Raw genomic sequence first — 20,669 nt, 5'->3', positions numbered from 1 at the left:
CTCCCTCCTTCTCCCTTTCTCTGCCAATTCACTCAAGTTCAATTCAATTCAATTCATATACACAAACGTGCAGAAGCACACTCACAGCCTTAAACATTTTAAAATCTTAAATTTAAAATCACTTTGTAAGCATTGTCTTTTTCTGTTCCTTCCCTTATTCTTTCTTACTCTCTCTTTCCTCTCTCTCACAGAGACACACACTCTCTCTCACTCTCACCTTTGCATCTGTCTTTAGCAGTGTTCTCTCCTAGTCCCAGTTTCTCACTCTCACCTTCTCATTCTCGACCTTTCCCTATTCCTCTCCACCTTCTCCATTATGTCTCTGCAGCTCTGCACTGATGAATAATTAAAGCAAACGGCTTGTGATTACACAACAATTACTCTAAACCTCTTAAAAAATTAAAGGGGCCCTCGTGCAACGTTAAGGTCTCACTAATGCTGAGTCCAAAGGTGAAAGCGGTCCAGAGGAATCACTAGCCATAGTGGTGGACTGTACTCCTAAACCCATCTTTTGGATCCCAGTGAGTCAAATGCCACACATAGTACCAGAACAACCCAGCTGAGATGATCCGATTCCGAAAGGCCGAGATCTATCTGTCATGTGATCAGATCCTTGGCATTTTCATTGGCTGTTTGCTTTTGTAATCTGTTTGTCCTATGTCTACGAAATGTAACGCATTTCTATTTTGTCCTCTGAATGTCTTCTATCCTTATTTAACCTCATATAACAAATAGAGTATGAACCAGCAGGGAAAATATGTCTTTTTTTAACAAGCTTGTGGTATGTATTGCATATTTTGTATTAATCATTCATATGGGAACTTAAAACTAACAGGATTCATGTCCAAATATTAAAACCAACTGCCGGGTTTTGACTAAAATCTGAACTCTGTTACACAACAGATTGCAAAACCTGCATATGGAGGTAGGCACTTGCAAAAAAAAGTGAGAGAGATGATGTAAAAATAAACACCCTGGTGTACAATCTGACAAAGGAAGAGGATATCCATGGGTGCTGCTCCAAACTTTAATGAAAACTGATGATATTTGGGCAGCAGGGCACAGAGACACATTGGCAGATTCTCAAAGGCAGGGCTGTGTATTATATTTTGACAGGGGCAAATTTAAAAGTAAATTGCTCTACGTCTCGTTAATGAACATCTGATTCGCACAGTAGTGGAAATCTCCTCAGTGTGAGTGTTCATTCCAAGAGAAGTATTCATTCTCAGCAGAGGTTCAGAAAAAATAAGAAGACTTAACTATGGCGACTTCTATGTAACATTTGTAGGTGGAGGAGAGTTTGGGTGGGGGAAGATTTTTTTTTTTTTTTTCCCAGAGTATACATGACTAGACTCAGCAAAACTCAAACTCTTGGATGTGGAGTAATTACATTCATCAGACGATTTCTCCATAGCTCCATGGCTCCCTTGCGAAGGTCTGAAGCAAAGCAGAGGCCTGTGAGAGGGAGCCAGAGGAACTGTGCTGAAGAGCCTCAATGCATCTTCAAAGCCAAATTCAGCATGCTTACACACACACACACACACACACACACACACACACACACATGCACGCACGCACACACAAATCCCCAAAGTCTCGTCTTCTTTAAACAGTCGTTGCTGAATCTGGAGCTATTCAGCAATTAGCTTAGCTGCCTTGAAAGCGTTTGCGCCAGTACCTCTGAGCAGTAGTCAAGATTCGCTCTAGTGTGAAGCCTGGACAGAGTGGAGCTGAGCGGGGGCCCCGCTTCACAGAGGCCTTCAGATCTTTTCACATGAGAGGCGAGCAGGCTTCCTCTCTTGTCACTGGTTTGGGACTGGGCCCCTTCATCTGTCTCCACGCCACACACACACACACACACACACACACACACATGCACACGCACACACACACTCACATTTTGAAAATCATCTAAGGCATCTTTTTCTCTCATTCGCTGTGGACTAGTTGTCAATAGAGGGGCCTTCTAGCTTGTCACTTCGGTGTCCAGAACAAGGGAAGGCTCTCTATAATTGATATTTTGTAGCTCTCCTCCATTTTCAGGCTCAAAGTGACAGAGCTCTTTGTGTGTGTGTGTGTGTGTGTGTGTGTGTGTGTGTGTGTGTTTGTGAGTGTGTAGCCTGCTATGAACAAAAAAATGCCTTTGGCAAGTTTCACCTGACATTAAAACAACTGGCTTGGGTTTCACATGGTGGGGGTGTGGGGAGGGGTGGATGGTGGACTCCAACACTCAGATACAGGGTGACTGTTATCCATTTTTAATCCACAGATGTCTGTCCCTGTCTCTCTCCCTCTCTCTCTATCCCTTTCTTTCATGTATGTGCTTTGCTCAGAAATGGAGGGATACATTATACAGAGCTTTATACTTTTATCAATAAACAAAGCTTTGTTTTTGCAGAGACTCTTCATCTATATGAAGTCTTTCGACTGATTCCGCTCCACTGCTTAAAACAGCTGAAGACGGGGAAAAAAAGCGAATGAGATACATTTGTCTAGCACGCTGAAACTTGTGCTTAAACATACGTTTTTCTGAGGGAGGGAACTCATAATTATGTATATCTTTAAATAACCAATTAAAATGTTAATGAATGTTCACTAATGCACTGCTCTCCTTGAGGGAGCTAAGATGGCAGTTTTGCAAATATGTTTTGTGCATACGGCTTTCAAACACAAGGTCGTTTGGAACCCAAGTCATGTTTCTATAGTCGTCCTCACGAGGTCTCTGGCCTTGCCTATGCATTTCCCTTTCTCTCCTTCTCTGTCTCTTACTCTCTCTCTCTCTCTCTCTCTCTCTCTCTCTCTCTCTCTCTCTCTCTCTCTCTCTCTCTCTCTCTCTCCATTCTCATGAAATTCATTGGTAATTTGAATCAATGCAGCGTATTAGGGAGTTAAACTGACTAAACTAATGGTGAATCCTCTTATTCTGACTCTTACATCTCCAAGTATGGGCTAAGTGCTTGTCCCGTCCTGAGTTTTGCTCCTTCTCTCCCTGCTTTTGAAGTAGCTTCAGTGAGAGGTCAGAGGCGTTGTGGGCTTGGCCCTAGATTTGTCAGAAAGTTCCTCTGAGAGAAAGAGAGAGAGAGAGAGGGAGCGAGAGAGAGAGAGAGAGAGAGAGAGTGGTAGAGGGGGCCCCTGGCGTTTGCATGGTTTTGACAGTGGAGTTCACATAAGGAGTCCCCAGAAGCCTCACGGTTGGCCTCTTTTCACTGGCGGGGGGCACTGCCTGCCTGGGATGCTGCAGTGATTATAAAGCACTGTTATCCCCACTCCCTAGCCCCCGCCCCATCCCCCCAAACCCCCACCTCACCCCCACTCCATCCTCCCCAGGCCTGAGTTCTATTTCTAGGCCTGTGACAGTGGAGCAGGGCCAGGCTCTCCCGGGTGTTCGTCTCTCATCCATCTTTAAAAGCTGGTACAGTAAATAAGTAAAGAGGGTCTGGAGGAGGACTCTTGTTTTTGTTTTAAAGTGTGGCACAGAAGAGCCAGGCTGGCAGATGGGAGAGCTGACCTGCAGGCGGTTAAAGAGGAAAAAAGAAAAATAAAGAAGAGGAGAAATAAAAAAAGAAAAAGAAAAAAGAAAAAGTGGGGTTCCGTGCTGAAGTCCATTGTTGAGTCCAGAGGGGTTAACCTAAAACCACAGGACCACAAAAACATTTCAACAGGTCGTTAAGCTCCTTATGTCTGACACATAAACATGTTCGAGAGAGGAGCTGCTTAATCTAGTACGCAATTCTTTGCTTGTCTGTTGAAAAAGGCTGATCTGAGTTTTCTTTGAGTTTGTATATAGCAGCATTATTCATCTTCAGAGGGAATAATACAGCACTGACAAAAAAAACGACCAAAAAAAAAAGACATAGCACAAAGTATCAAAAGCATTTTTGTCCATTTTGACCATTTTTGTGTAGCATACTGGATGCAAGGACTTCATATTAGTATAGTATTAAGTAGCAGCATATTACAGAATAAGTGTTTTTTTCTTCTTTTTCCTAACCTAAGCCATGTGCGGTATCTATCACATGTCAGGAACAGGTGCTTCGGCACAATTCTATGAATTTATGTGTAAGTGAAGAGAAACGCAATGGACTCGGGCCTAAACATGACAAACATCGTTATACATGTGGTGGCTACGGGCCTTTCTTTGACCCCTTCGTATTTGCGTGTGGCGGTATATAGTTAGCATGCCCCGCGGCAAAGCAAAGCGCATGTTGCGGTACAACGCGGACGACAGCATTTTAAGTAGACCTCCCCCCACCCCACCCCCGAGTCTGTTTCTGCTGCTGCTCTTGCTGCCATGGCCAAAAGCCAGTCAGTCATGAACAATACACTTTGCTTCACTGGAGTGTGCTAATCGCCCTTCAGCGGAACACAGGTAATGTTGCGGGGAAGAGGGGAAAACCCTAGTGACAGACAAGCGTGTAAGGTGGTGGATACCAGGAGAAGGAGGAGTGGAAAGACACAGAGAGAGAGACAGTGAAAGAGACAGAAAGACAGACAGAGAGAGAGCAGGGAGAGAGGAGGGAAGCACTGGTCAGAGGTTGTTTTAGAACAAAGACAAGATCAGACACTAGGCGCTGTGAGGTGGATCTGAGTCAACACAAGGGCATTAAAGCCCAACGGCACTGGTTTCAGTTACAAGAGGACAGGGACTATACCACTAAGGCTTGTCGGGCTTACACATAGACGCAGGGAACCCAGCTCAGTGGACAGGTGTTACTCTCTGTTGGCAAAGAAAACTAGGGTCACTGAGAGGAAAGGTGAGAGAGGAGCAGAGGTCAGGTACCCGCTGCGGCTAAACAGACAATGACAAACGACGGCTGTCATAACCTCCTCCCGTCAGCTGTGGATAAACGAAACCCAGACCTCTCAAAAACGGTTCACTGAAAGAGATGACAGCTGAGTAAAACCTATGTGTTTTATTGAATTTTATCTGAATATCTGAAAGGACTCCATCATATAGCCACAGATATGGTTATATACCATACCTTGTCACGCCCAGACAACCTTAACAGGCATCTGCTTAACCAAAAAACCAGACCAGACCTCTTTTTGCTTCATTTAGAGGCACAGGAAGCATTACTTTGGTGAATAACTGCGTAATGGTAATGACATTACTCCATGTCAGGGTTTCAAGTAACGCATCACCTTAAGTTTCCTGGACATCAAATGAGATTTTATTTAGATATAAGGCTTTTCCTAAAGAGGGGGAGAAAAAAAGAGATTTGATTCGATTTTGCCTTTTGGCAGGGAGTCTGTCAAAGAAACGATGGGGAAGCAACACAAGCTTAATGGATTCATTTGTTCTCTTGTCCTGTGCCTGGCTTATAACAGCTTTCTTTCCCCCCTTATTTTTCCACTTCTCTGCAAACCCAATCACCAGATGAATCTATGCATGCCCTAAAGGAAGCAGACCGACAGATGAGCCGACCTCTGGAGGAGCAAAGGCTATCGGAAACATTACATTTAGCCAGCAGCTTTCCACGGCAGCCGGGAACGCTCTGTACATTTATGGGGATCGTGACCTGACGCGTCCAATTTTTAACTATGCAAAAACAAGAGGAAAACTGACCCCTGACACGTTGGAGACAGCCAGCGCTCTGCAAAATTAGCAATATTCACTCCCGGCTCATATAAACAAAATTGACCATCAAGGCATTTCTTTTTCAGAATACCAAACCATAGTCTAGACATTTCCAATTGAAAACACATCCTGAAACTCTAAAGAAAAGACTTCTTTGGCCTGGTTGGAAATCCAATGCAAAACATTTCAAATTGAAAAGATTGAAAAGCTGTTGAAGTTACTGTCTTTTTTGGGGGGGGGGGGCTGAGGGCGGAGTCTGACTTCAATCAGCAGCGTGAGACAGTCAGAGAAACCGGTCGACCAATCAAGGGAAAAGATGTAGTGCTGAGGTGAAGGGCAACAGGGTTAGCTTTTGTTGCAAACAGCAACTACAATCAATCAAGCTGGGCCACTCTGTCAATGAGAAGGAACAAAGCTGCTCTACAGGCTACCTCCCCTTCTCTTCATTCCTCCTTCTCTGGGTCTCTCTCTCGCTCTCTCTCTCTCTCCCTCTCTCTCTCAACAACCCCCGCAATTATAAGCAGTGGAGAAATAAATCAAGTGCTTCATGAAATAAAGCTAAAAAATAGTAATAATACTAATAACACAAGAGATGAATGTTCTGTGATTTGGTGTTTCTGGGATTCTGTAAGAGCAGTAAATCAACTGAGTAGTGGAGAGACACGTCATAGTTCCGCGGGTTTAATCAGAGACCGGCAACAAATCCACGGGTAAGAAACATTCACTGTTCTGGAGGGATCCGAACAGTCACCGGGATGAACCGCAGAAAGGAAATAAGAGTCAGAGACCAATTCCGCACAGTCTGTAGTGGGTTTGCCTCATTTTTCAGTCAGGCATTGAGGGAGAGGAAGAGAGAGAGACTGGAGGGTACTGGGAGAAGAGGATATCCGTCCCGGTGTAACAACAAGGCCCGTCAGGCTCTGTCGGATGTCACTGTTACAGACGGACGGTCGGCCAGCTCCGAAATCACACAGAAATTACAATCAATGCTCATCCAGGCCATTTAGCTTCTGATTAGCAATCAGAGCTGAGAAGATTTTACTGTACAGGGGTGGATCGCAGTAGGTGCTTGTGCTTACTGTTATGTGGACAAAGCACAGAAAATTATGCCAAGTGGCACACAGATGACCTTTTTCTCCCTGCCATATATTATTCATCACTGAACAGGCAACTTTAGCAGAAGGAGGTGGAGCCAAGCACGAGCTTAGACATGTTACCATGATGCCAAAAATTTTAAAGGTGGGATTTCATCTGACCTGAAACTCTCTGCCTGGCATTTTGGGGATGTTGCCTTCCTAAAAATAATTACAGCACAGAGAACATTTTTTTTTAGATATGCATCACATTATCATTAATAGAGCTAGAAGAGAGATATAGTAATTACACCATCCTTCAAACTACCATCTGTTTTATAATCAAAGTAAATGAGCAAATTCCACAGGAGCAAAGTAACTGAGAGTGCCAAAACAGGAGGCTGGAAATGGTGTTCAGAGAGGGCATGTTCACAGCTTCCATTTTATACTTACTACGTTTTTCCAATACGAGAATGAAAGAATAATCTAGAACAGAACTGTGCATACATTGATTTTTTTTTTAAATCGTTTCTCATGTAATATATGATCTCTTCAAATCATTTGCAAAAAACAACCAAGCACTTTCTTACTGACCGTGTGTACTCAGCTTCTGTTGCCATTACATGTCTCTCCACTGACATCTGTTTCTTTTGATTACAGAAATTACAATGGGTTTTGCCACTTTGTCTGAGACCCAACAATAAAGTTCCCCTTAAGGGAAGAACAATCATGTCGAGCTAAGATCTGACTCAACTTAAAAAAATGGTTTCAACAGCAAAATGTGACCTGCAGCAAGCCTTTTTTTCTGATGAATGCCCTTTTCTGTGGATCCAAGGGTTGGGAAGATAACTATGCCCGTCCTTTTTCATTTGAACCAGAAGGACGAATATAAGCTTTGACACATTGACGCTATGGATCACACGCACATTCAGATGTAAAGGCTTTTGAGAGAGAAGAGAGACCTAGAGAGAGAGAGAGAGAGAGAGAGAGAGAGAGAGAACTCTTCTTTTTCTGTGTGTGTGTCTGTGGAAGTCCTGCTGTCAGATTTAAGATGGTAATAATGGGAGCTAACAGACAGAGAAAGAGAGAGAAAATGAGAGAGCGCAAAACCATGAGGAGAGTTTAACTGACAGAATGAGAATAGGAAAACGAGATGTGTATATGTGTGTGTGTGTGTGTGTGTGTTGTGTGTGTGTTTGTGTGAGTGTGTGTGTGTGTGTGGGAGGGAGGGGAGGGGGGTTCTTCACAGTCTTATGGCTCAGGATTTGCTCAAGTGGCTCAGGTAGGACTGACGATGAGAGGAGACAGGTCTAATATCTCAACGCCAATAACAACATGCCAGAGGCACCTTCTCCCACCCACAAGCATGGCACCAGAACACACCTGAATGCAGAGATGCAGAGATATGCCACAGAAATCACTCAACCAAAGAAAGAGAGAAAAAGGAAGAAAGCTTGATCATCTCCGGTCTCAGAGAGGACACTTGTTTCGGGAAGAAGAAAAAAAACTGTTTCAATCTATAATGTTGTTTGGAGTATTCCTGCGGTTCCTTTGGGATTGCTTCTCTTTCACCACAGGAGTAGATTAAGGTTATTTACGCCTCAGTTCATGCGAACAACTCTCATTCACTAGCCTGGACGGGAACCAAAAGAATAATAGAAAGTCTCCATACTTGACTACAAACAGGATTACCGAGCTCTCAGCCAGAACACTAAGACAGAGAAGACTACTGTTTGATTTCAACAACACAGACTTAGCAAAAAAAAAAGAGAATATTCTCTCATGAATGTGTCAGGGGTTCAAGTTTCAGGACTGAACTGTCTCCTTGTGAAGTCCCAATACAATGAACATTCTCTCTTTGCCAATAAATAGGAGGAATATACAGAGAAAGAGAGAGAGAGAAAGAAAGAGTGGGAGAGAGAGAGAGAGAGAGAGAGAGAGCAATGGTTTACATTGTTCTTCTTCACTCCGCCCACCCGTATGTCACCTGTCACTCAGCGATGGTTTCCATAGAAACAAAAGTAACAGGTTTTGATGTGAGAAAGAGTGGTGGAGTATGTTGGCATGTGTCATTTCTCACTTATTTCTTGTACTGTATATGCCACAGAAAGGGACAGATTATTGGTAAAGACACTGAGAAGCAACGAGTCAAAAAAGACAATTTTACCCCTCATCCCCTGCCCCCTTGACTCATCCACAGCCACAACTGCAGCCAAAATAAAATATTTCTTAACTATCTCTGTCTCTCTCTCTCTCTCTCTCTCTCTCTCTGACTGAGGTAGACTGAGGTAGACTGATATTTCTTAACTATCTCTGTCTCTCTCTCTCTCTCTCTGACTGAGGTAGACTGAGACTAATAGAACTTGAGGGTAGCATGTGTCAGTGTGTAAACAGCTGGAGATCCAACCAGGCAGAATGAACATGAGCTTCACCACGCCAGTATCAGATAAAAACAGTCTTGCCTCTACCCGACATCCACACCACCAGCTCCATCCAGCTTCCTCGATTCGCCTTCTTTAATTCCACATCCGTTGATACTATCGACTTAATCTGCTTTTAATTAACTTTGTCAAAAAAAAAAATGGATTGAGAGTGCTCTCCATTCTTGGAGTGGTGGTGGGGGGTGCAGACTGGCAGAGGGAAAGGGCGGGACATACCAGGGCATCGGTTGTAAAACTGAAGGGAAGGAGGGAGAGAAAGAGAGAGAGAGAGAGAGAGAGAGAGAGAGAGAGAGAGAGAGGAGGAAGAGGAAGAAAAGGAGGGGAAAAACATGGCCCCCGTGGGAACTGAAGTGAAATGGAGAAAGTCAATGAAGATGGCAGAGTGCCAAGGCAGACAGACTCATCCAATTGCTGTGTGCATTCACTCACGCAACAGACTACAAACCTCACAGGGCTGGGTGTGTTGGGGGGAGGAAAAGGAGGTGTTTGCGCTGGATATTCTAACATTGTTAACATCAGAGAGAGGGGGGCTGATTACTTCCCTGTTGATGTTGAAAGACAAATAATAAAAAAATGCTGTAGGGCGGTCAATGCACCTCAGGGACAGAAGCACTACATTAAATATCCCTTTGATGCCTGAGTGCTGGTGTCGACTACATCATAATTGGAACATGGATGACTGTCTATGTCATATTTAACACTGATTGGAGTGTCATTTCTGCCAATGAGGATGTATGACTACACCTCTTAATCACTGGAGAAATGTGATTGTCCATAATATCAGAGAAACCAAGGATTAAGAGGAGGAGGAGAGGGAAGGGAGGATAATGAGGCAGAAGGTGAAATTGTAGGAAGCAAGGAAAGGAGGAAGAAGGAGGGGGAGAGAGAGAAAGCAACAGACAGACAGGCAGACAGAGACAGACAGACAGAGAAACAGAGAGAGAGATGGAAAAACAGAGAGAAATAGAGAGAGAGAGAGAGAGAGAGAGAGAGAGAGAGAGAGAGACTTTGCCCCTGCTGAATAGAACAGGCACGGAAAAGCATTCTAAACAGCCAAAGACACCAGGTTTCTGGGGACCGCACCGAGGGAAGTGCAGCCGTGGTAAAGAAGCGTGTCTTCAAGGCTGCCAAGCTCATCTCTGACTTAGGAGTCCATGTCTGAGTAGCATCTCTCACTCAGACCTCCTGCCCAAATGAACAGCACAATCCACGCTTCCCGGTCTGTCAGTAGCCAATGAATAAACAGAGCCAGAAACCCAATTCAGTAAAATAAAGGACTTGAGCGAGCTACACAAAGAGATATATTACTGCCCCTTTTAGATTTTCATAGCATGAGCAACTCTTTCGGCAAAGCCATTCTTCATAAAGATCAGCAAAATGGTAGCTCTCAAGACATACAAACTTAATGAGCTCACGCACAGCTTCCCAGCCACTCACACGCATGCATGCGCATACACTAGCTAATACAACACACCTCGAGATATTGTCCATGCGGCAATTTTTTCCCTTAAAAACCTGTTCCCTAGGCATCTATTTGAGATGAAAATATTTCTTGGCAGTAATGCTGATCAAAAAAAAAGCACTTTGACGTTTTGAAAGGACAACCTGAAAGAAATAGAAACCGTTCTTAACGGATGTTTGAAAAGACAGGTGCATTTTGGTAACCTCATGGTACTACACTTGTGCATCTTGCCAGTTTGGACTGGACTATTTCCACTGCGCTTACCTTTCATGCCGAATTTGGACCGTCTGCCATATTTGTTAATTAGCACGAACATGACGAGGAGCAGAACGCAGGCGAAACCGGCCAAGCCCACCGCGATGGACACCTGAGGAGGAGATACAATAGCCCCTTGAGTTTTGTTGCCATTTGCTGGGACGATACGCAGCCACTGGTCAAGGCAGTAACTTAGGATGTCACACTTACTTAAACACGTAACATTCAAACACACACACACACGCACACGCACACACACACACACACACACACACACACACACACACACCAAAAGCACAAAAACACAAACAAATCCATCTGAGATAATAAGCTTTGCCAAGTGTGCTGAACCCTCCCAAAGTGTGTGTGAAAAGAATGCTCACGGCCAACTGATAAAACTAATGAGAAAAGGCTTTCTGTAACACCGTGTGATTAAATGAGTCTGAACGTTGCATTCACATTATTGGGCCTTATGAGGACACTAGCGTACCAGCTCAGACCATGAGTCAGCTTCGATAAAGATTTTTTTTTTTTTTCTTAAGCGTTCGAGTCCTTGGCCAAACAAGACAAAATGAACTTTTCTTACACGCTTGATTGGCCAGGGAAGCAGTGCGGCAACATTAAAGCCCCTATTATCCATCCAGGGCCAATAAATGGACTTTATTAATAGTTTCTACAAGACGGCTCCAGCGCCAAGCATGGCAACTGGCATAAAATGCTTCACATAAATGTTTTCCATAGTTACGGTGGTACAGGAAAAGCCATTATTAGAGAAATGTGCTTTTTCCTTGTGTATGTAATATATGTGTTGACCTTGACAAAACCAAAGGAGATTATCTCGCTTGATCAAAAACTCTGGTTATAAGAGTCTGTTAAATGTTGTCATCACAAGGAAAGTAGCATGCATGTTCCAAGCTTTCCCTTTTGTCTGTTCTTTTTTTTTGTTTGTTTGTTTGTAGGAACAAAACGTTGCTTCAATTATTCATCCAGTTTTCATTATGTTTGGTTTAAGGACAGTGTTACACCTTTGAGACAGATACGTAGGCCTACCCCAAATGTGTCCTCTTCTGGACGGAGATTCTCTGAGATGGTCGGTGTTGGGCTCACTGTGGAGACAGGTGAGAGCGCAAAATGTCAACAAACAAATATTTAGGAAACATGGCACTCAAAGGCATGCCTCTAGTCTCGGCTGTGTCACGCTTAGTAACTTAGTAGGGATGGAACTGGCAGTGTGTGAGACTGGCGATGTGGACAAGGACACTCGTCCTTCTAAAGCTCACTGCTGGTCATCGACAATCAGTCTCTCTATGGATACGACCAAAGATAAGCAAAAATTCCTCTCTTTCAAGCTTGTCTTGTTGATTTGACAATAGTATCTGACTTGGAGTAGCCTACGAAAAAATAACAGGGGCTGGTTTCACACATCAGAGAAAACGTATATTCGCTTTACCTCTAAATAGGCTATAGGATCGCGCAAAGCGATGAGATTATGACAAACTGTGCTGTACAAATTGGAGGGGGAAAAAAAAAGGAAAACAAAAATAGAAAAACACATCTGAGCATTGCAGGAATGTTCTATTATATGTAAAGTTATGTGAATTTTTTTTTTTTTTTAACGAAGGCTTAACATCATTGGAATAAAATGTTTCCTGATGGTCCCACAGGAGCCGAACATGACCTGACAGAGAGCTGCTTAAAAGGGAATGAAATACCCTTCTGTATTCTCATTTCAGACTTCCCCCAAGAGGCTTGCTAGGAGATATGGCCTTTGGCTTACTCTCCCATCATGCCCCTTGCTAACGCAGCAATGCAGCGTGGGAATGGAAGTAAGTGGCAGAATGTTTCTGGAGGGCTCTTCTATCCCATACCCCTCGGACCTCAGGCTCATCGACGCCGAGCGGATATCATCAAACTTCATTCGGTTCCCTGACAGTAACAATCTGTCACTCTCGGCCCCCTGTGCTAAGGCCTGATTGTGCGAAGTGAATCGCAGCAAAACTCCAGCACTGTGTCAGTGTAAAAAAAGATGGCTACTGATGAAGGTCAGTGAGTGTGTTTGCCTCAACGTTTAACTCCTAAATTATAACAGATTAACACCAAATGCGCGCTGCCCCTTGGGTGGCTGAAACCGGCTGTTGAGAGCACTACAGTGACCTTGAGTAGCATGCTAGCACATACACTTAGTGGCCTCCATTAGTTTAGCCTTAGGCACCATGTTAAAACTAGTAGCTCATGCTTAAATCCAAACTATCATGAATAACTAATCTCATCTGCCAATCACGGAACATGTTACTATGATTGTACAAGTGGACCCATGTCAGGACCGGGGATCATGCATCATGCTATTTGACCTAGGAAAACATATTCAAATCCACCAGCTAAGTAATTACTTACTTCATTATTTGTTTTATCTTAAAACATAATAAGTATAATAGTGCATACATTAAGAAAATCAAAGAAAACACTTACCATAATCTCCATAGTCTCCTGAGGAAAACAAACACACCACATAGCAACCGGTTCATAAAAATCATCAGAATATATCAAATCCAGCTTCATTTAACTCAGTGCTTACAAATCAATAGTACAAATCTGACAAAATCAGAGGACATTTCAGCATATTTGATGATAAAATATATGGCATTTTGAAAGCACATCTCATAGAAACATTTCAGTGTTAAACCTTCTACAGAATTAAAGTCCTTGTGCCAATGTAGATGATAATAAACACTAGTAGTAATAATTACTACATATATCATTCAATTAGTTGCCTTCCCAAACTAACAATGATATAGTTTAAACATTGTAAGTAAGCAAGTACTACTGAGATGTGAAAATAGACTGAAAAACTGACAAAAACCCCCCTTGAAATATCTATATTTAGCGTTATGATGCTGGCAACAGGATCTTGAGGTGTTTCAGTATTCATCTGTACAGAGAAAAACGTTTTTGCATGAGCTATATCATGTCATCAGGGAATCTGATCTCTTCACAGTAAGGTGGTGCCTATATTTATCCAAGAACCTGTCAGAGTGTCACCTTCAATGTGAACAAGTCATTGTCACAAAGTTCCTCACAAGACTTTTTCCACTACACTGTTCACAAGCAAAATGTCGCGACTAAATCAAACAAAGCTCTTCCCCAACCCTTATAAAATCAGAGGTTTCCAACCTTTTTTTCTCACCTGAATCCCTTCAACCCAAGTTATTTACCTCAAGTACGCTCTTAAAATTTTAACTGAGTACATTTAATGTGATTTTGACATTTCTGTCACAATCTAACAAACCACCCTACAGTTCTGCCATGAATCCCTAAGGGCTTCACACACACCCAGGAAAAACCTGGCTGCTCTAAACGATCAGACAGACACCTACCAGTAAAGGGCGCGTTCAGGAAGTGGGCGAACACTGTTTTGGTGGCTACGCCCAGGAAGTTGGTGGCTTCTAGAGTGTAATTGCCGTTGTTGTGATGGGTGGGGTTTTTGAAGGTGAGGCAGCCCTCCAGGTTGTCTTGGTAGATTTCCATCTCACTGCGGATGTACTCGCTCTGTGGAATGGCCTTGCCGTTGTAGTAAAAGTTCAGCGTGGGGAGTGGGTGTCCTCGCACCGTGAACAGCATACACGTATCGTGCCATTTTTCAGGTTCCTCAAACTTCATAATCATGGGAGGGACTGGAGGAAGACAAGAAAGGTAAACCAGCATTATTATCAGGGGCGCCCTAAGGCAGGGGAAGTTAGGACGATTGCAAGGGCCCAGCACTGACAGGGGGCCCTCATAGAACACTATTATTATTATTTAGCATTATTATCATTATTATTATTATTATTATTATTATTATTATTATTATTAATAATAATAATAATAATAATAATAATAATAATAATATCATTAGTATATTATATTCTTTCATAGGGACCAAATAGGGCTCTTTGACTTGTGAAGAATTTTATCATGTCTCAGCACGCTGAGGGGATTCTAGCCTTTCACTCATGGTCAAATCTGCGTGCCCTTTGACCCCACAGTCTGTCAGACAGGACGTTTGACTGACTCCTTTCTCTTCCACACAGACCAGTCAGATGACAGGCAGACAGAGAGGCCAGTAATTCCTGCTGGGTTTTTTGTTCAGTTTTTTTTTTGTTTTTTTGAGTGAGTGGCTCTATTGCCAGGTTAAAAACAGGAGCCAGAGGGAAGAAACACTCCATAAACATGTTGGCCATTGAACTCCAGTCTCAATCTTCTGCAGCTCCCCGTGCACAATTATTGTATCATAAATGTGTCATAAGCGGCCTATAAACAATATCTATCAGTGCTCAGGAGATTCTCACACACACAGAAACACACACACACACACACACACATACATTTAGCATGATAATCCACCTCCAACCTCCAACGCTGTGAATAACACTTGAGTTTACTCCACAGGAAAATAAATATCGATTCATCAATTATGACTTGCAAAAATGCTCTGAGGGTTCATGATTCCCAATCTCACACAGATGTCCTTTGTTTATTGCCACAGTATGGCTTTTATAGCGGGTGATCTACTACAGCTCCTTGTGTGAGCTGACACTGGCATCCGCCTGTGACTCATGGCTTATTCCAAAATATTTCGATCACAATGGCTCTTTCTAATAACAGAATAAAGGAGGAAGAGAGAGAGAGAGAGAGAGAGAGAGAGAGAGAGTTAGAGTTCTGTTTCCTCTTAATTTGTAGCCCACAGCATAATCTCTAACAGTCAATATATATTGAGTTTGGGGAGAATTGTGTTGCATCTGTGTTGGACAACACTGCTCACTATAAATGTAAATACAGACACAACAGATCTGCCTCGTGTTACAGTGTAATTGTATCCAGTTGATGGTAACAGTGCGGTCTAATAAAGGCCTCGCTGATTGCCTGTTTCAGTCGAAGCAGAGAGCCCCTAAACCAGACACTGCCGTGGCTTTTCTTTGCAGTTTATTTAGTGGCTACGCACCATTTAAGTCTGTAATTATTTCAGAAACATATCCAGTCCCTACCCCCACCCACCCACACACACACACAAACTCCTACCCTAACCCAAGCTCATTTTGCTGCTTTTTTTTTTCTTTTAAGAGTCATTCCCCGACCACCTCCTGCCTTAAATCTATGGATTTTTTCTTTCCTTTGGAGATGCCACCAGGTGCTGACACATGCATATATTTGTGGAGCAAAAACAGCAACAAACATTTAGAATCTGAAGAAAAAGCAGAGATAGGCTGCACTATCAGCTAACACTCATTTTGTTTGAGAGGTAAAACAAATGGGATTGAGGCGCGGATAACCGACATCCTGTCATCTCGGCACAAGGTACAAATGAGAGATACTCCGTCAACCGCAGTGGAACAAATCTCAAACAGGCTGCCTTCTCTTCTCCATTTTACCGTCAGTTAGTCCAGCTAATCACCACAGCTGTTAACACTGTTTTATGGCATTTTCAGAAGCGAGGCGGCTGTTTGGATGATTTCTAATTACTGAGAAGGTTAGAAGCCCAAAGAGAATGTGATTCTAGGGGGGAAAAAAGCACTAATGTAGTGGACAGAATAGATACAAGCCACAGAGTTCCCCACTCCATCCTGACTTTGTTTCAAATCAAAATAAACTTTAATCTTTGTTACATGCATCGAGTGATGAAGCATTTGATAAAACTACGTTATCTTTTTCTTTAAAGAAGCCCAACCTGCTTTGTCAAGGATGAAAGTTCAGAGTCCGAAAGCAGCTACCACTTTGAATGTGTACGATTTTGCTTGTGTGGATCAGTGCAATGACTTGTTTTACCACAGTGCGGTGCGTCAATACAGGACTCCTATGTGTTTGTTTTTACCCCTATTTACCCCAGTTAAGGAGTTAAAGCTCCTCTCTCCTTAACAGCACAGTATTTTTATTTTTTTATTTAAAACAAGTTGAAGGCACTGCCCTTTTTTCCACACCAGATGTTCCTAACCTCTAGGATTAAAATAAAATCTAATCTTTGTATTCCATAGGCCAATGATGCTATAATTAGGGCACAAGCTCACTGTGGGAGCACTTGTTTGTTAGCATCATATACAGTCTGGTTGACCCATAATTTGAAGCAATCAGAAGGCCGTGCTTGAGAACACAAAACAGGATGTTACAGATGGAGAATGGCAGCTGATCTCTTAGAAAAACATACAGAGATATGCAGCAATCTTAAAAGCAGCTCTAGACTGACTATGACTAATTTACACTTGAATGCAAATTAAGTAATTTCCTCATGTCCTAACGACTGACGAATTAGCCTGGAAAAATAGAACTAAATTTAATATATGGTGTTTATCAACAACTTGAGACAAACAGTTTGTTTTAGTACGATTTTATCAGCGAGGAAATAAAGTAAGCACATAGAGACTAACATGAAGTAGGAACAGTGATGAAAGGGCACTTACACTGCACAGAGAGCTGTATGGAAGCGTTTGTCATCCCCACCACGTTCTCCGCGATACAATTCAATACAAAGCTATTGTCGTCGCGGCTGATATTGACCAGGGTCAGATTTGCGGTGTGGACGCTACTGGGCCAGTGCATGACGGACTGGAACAAGCGACAGGAGAGTGAAAAAAAAAAAAAAGGAATCTCGTTAGTTTGGCACATTTGATCACAAACTAGTCGTCTCGTCTCGTCCTCCTGAACAATCACATTCACTGTACTGTTTTGCAGAACACTCTACGCCATTAGGTTTGATCCATGAAAAGTTGCGGCTTCTTTGAATCCAGTTCACCTGGTGTGTGTTGATAGAGTGAAGGCCTGATACTCTCCAGTCGACATCCGGAAGGGGAGAGCCAGATCCGTTACAGGTAATGGAAACCCTGTCACCCTCCGTGACAGTGAGGTTGCTGTGGGACACACTGATTTCCGGCAAATCTAAAAGAAAAGGAAACAAAAACAAAAAATCGTCTGTATGTTCCTTAACCCAACATGATGTTGATTTGGAATGGGCACCAAGCAAGTAAACTGTTAAGTATTGCTGACAGAAAACACTTTTTTGTGTTTAAGTCCTTACTTAGTAACTGTGTGTTTAAATTGTTCAAATTGTTTGCCACAATCAAAAATGGTTCAAAAACGATGATTTTTCCGTCAGTGAGATGCTTTGGTTTTGCAGTATGAATGCTTAATAGAGGTGGATTCTTACCACAGTTAGAGATGTTCATGAGCTGCAGCGGGATCTTGGAGTAGCCGTCGTTACAAAAGAGCTGCTGGTTATGGAGACCAGCTTCGCCCCTCTGTTGCCAGAGCTGAATCCAACGAATATCACAACCGCAGTCGAACACAACTCCCTCCAGCCTCCTGCCACAGGGAAAAAAAAAATAGAGTTTTCAGAGACAGTGCCGTGCCCGACAGCCCATTCAGCGTCAGGACAGAAGTAGGTGAAGGACACCGTTATCGTCCAAACCAGCCCCAAACATTCATCACATTATGCCTGGAGAGAGGCTGGAGTGTTTCTGGGCATCTATGGGCAGGCTGGGGAGACACCACGAGGGATGGCTTTGTGTGGACACTTTGTGCCACTCGCAAGTTAGCGCCAAATGTGTCTTTGGCTTCCACGGCAGACGAAATCTAAAACAGCTGCTTTTTGTTGTTGTTGTTGTTGTTGCTTTTTTTTTCTTTTTTTTTTGCTGCCCAGCAAAACAGGACAGCGAAATATGTGTTTAAATGATATTTTGTTGAGGTTAATTAAACTTTGTAAGTACTGTGCGCGTGCGTGTGTGCATGTGTGTGTGTGTTTTGAGGGGAGGGTCTGTCTGCTGTTAGGACCGTTGCCATCCAAGGACGGGGTGATTAGTAGAGCATATGGGCTCATCATCGTGGCTGTATCACTGGACAGACGGAAGGGTGTTAGGTCAAACCCACACAATGCCAAAGCATAATACCATCTCCCCTACCATTCAAAACAGTTCTGCCCCTCTCACACACTCGTCCCATTAACCCTCTCACCGTCATCATCCTCATTACTGCAACAACACTCTTTCCAGACAACTTCCAATCTACGTCCACAAAAAACTAGCCACCTCACACAAGGCTAGGTAGAACTCTGTGTAACGAGAACCTTCCAGAAGCATTTATGGAACATTTCAAGGATGCAGATCCCAAAGTGGGAGACAGTTTACAGTCAGGATACCAAACAGACAACAAATGATATGTAAATATGTACATATTCGTTAGAAGAGGTACACAGGTAAGTCTGAAATGTAGTAATGCAGTAAAAACACCAGAGACGATGGATAAAGACACAGATAACTGCTATATAAAGTAAATCTGATGAACTGAGACATCCCATGATTCTGTGGAGTTACTTGTTCTATCACTAACTAAAAGCCACAGGTGAAAATTTGTGTCCTGCACCATCGCTGTTGTAATCTTCCCCTTTTTGTACGTTTAGTATCTTACAAGATAGTTGCCTGAATCTTTCTTATCTATTGCGGGTTTTGGGGGAGATTTTTTTGTTGTTGTTTTTTTAGAGAGAAAAGCAGTAATCTGCTTCATAATCAACTTTGTTCCACTTGGTGTGTGTGCCGACTCTCTTAAAGAGCCTCCAGCAAGGATGGATCTGATCTTGGGGGGGGGGGGGGGGGGGGGGTGGGTTCTATACTCCCCCCCCCACCCCCTCCATTCTCTTTACCTTTAACTGTTGAGAGCATCTGGGGGGGTGGGGGGGGGCACCCTCCCACCTGGGCTCCAGTCTTAGGCAGTGTGGTAACCTAAACAGCGGCCTGTTCATTCATTCATCAGTTGACAAAAGCAAGATCACCCCTTTTTAATTGGAAGATACGGAAAAACGGCGCTGCATGGGTGGGGACATGGCGCATGTAAGATCTACATACAGAGTTTCTCTCTTTCTCTCTCTCTCTCTCTCTCTCTCTCTCCCATACAAACTGATGAACAATCCTCAAGTACATTTTTCTGTCAAGGATAGTGTTAGTTCTTCTACGTGTCAATGAGGTTTTGATGAATGTGGATCAAAGGCTGCCAAAAAAAGCAACTTCTCTGCTGCAGGAGTAATTAACAAGTCTAAGGGGACTTACACAAACACACACACACACATAAACAGTATCTCTTTGTAAATCAAAGTAAATACCTATTATCGGATGATTATAAACCAACCGCCACAAAAAAAAAAAAAAAAATGGTCACACTATACAACCATCATTCCCTTACTGTATGCAGATCTCTTTGATATTGAATAAAACATTAAATTGACCTTTGGGAAGGTGAAAGTTAAAGGCAGCTGTGAATGATACCACTAAAGTCTGATGCAGATGGAGCAGAGAAGACATGCAAATCACAACCACAATCACACTTACTCTACAGTCAAACCTTTGCAAAGTCCATGCATTAAACATCGACTCCCATTTTCATATATGGAAACATCGCAGAGGGAAAATGGAGAAACAAAGACATTGAATAGGATTACTGAACTAAGGAGGACAGAATGAAAAAAATGCACATATCAAATGTGGCAGGGTGTAAAATGCCTAGAGATTTTATATTAAAGGAAAAAAATTGCCTCTACACCATCACTATGGTTATTCTTTACCAAGGACAGTCATGACAGCAGAGAGGCTATAAACACATCAGATCACATTAACCAGCTATTTTGACTTGTTTGTGACGCATCAGTGACATCTGTACATAAGTGATCAGAAGTGGGCCTGGGTCGGGCGGGTTCGAGGAGGTCTCCAGGGGAACCGGTTCAGTGCCAGCCGTACGTGTCCCATAATGAGTCGGGTCATACTTAGTGATGTCCCTGCACTGGACTAACAGGTTTTCTCTGACTGCTAGTCTTTTCACCCATCACTTTACCGGAGACACACAGACGGAGC

The 20,669-nt window shown here is 43.0% G+C and overlaps 1 protein-coding gene across 3 annotated transcripts in view; it reads right to left on the bottom strand.

Moving 5' to 3' along the window:
• ntrk3a (neurotrophic tyrosine kinase, receptor, type 3a) overlaps window positions 1–20,669 on the bottom strand; it is a 144,227-nt gene that overhangs the window by 56,465 nt on the left and 67,093 nt on the right. Inside the window, exons 5-11 of one of the 3 annotated variants that reach the window (XM_030774749.1) lie at window positions 17,981–18,135; window positions 17,570–17,712; window positions 17,238–17,382; window positions 14,184–14,480; window positions 13,279–13,296; window positions 11,860–11,915; window positions 10,819–10,921 (exon numbers count right to left, since the gene is read on the bottom strand). In XM_030774749.1, coding sequence (XP_030630609.1) covers window positions 10,819–10,921; window positions 11,860–11,915; window positions 13,279–13,296; window positions 14,184–14,480; window positions 17,238–17,382; window positions 17,570–17,712; window positions 17,981–18,135 — 917 coding nt within the window. Of the gene's footprint in view, window positions 1–10,818; window positions 10,922–11,859; window positions 11,929–13,278; window positions 13,297–14,150; window positions 14,481–17,237; window positions 17,383–17,569; window positions 17,713–17,980; window positions 18,136–20,669 lie in introns of all 3 variants that reach the window. The other 2 variants (XM_030774734.1, XM_030774742.1) reach the window with 2 other exon arrangements.

The sequence above is a fragment of the Chanos chanos genome, chromosome 1 (genome assembly GCF_902362185.1).
Source record: "Chanos chanos chromosome 1, fChaCha1.1, whole genome shotgun sequence".
NCBI lineage: Eukaryota > Metazoa > Chordata > Actinopteri > Gonorynchiformes > Chanidae > Chanos > Chanos chanos.
This window is presented reverse-complemented; position numbering and strand designations above follow the sequence as displayed.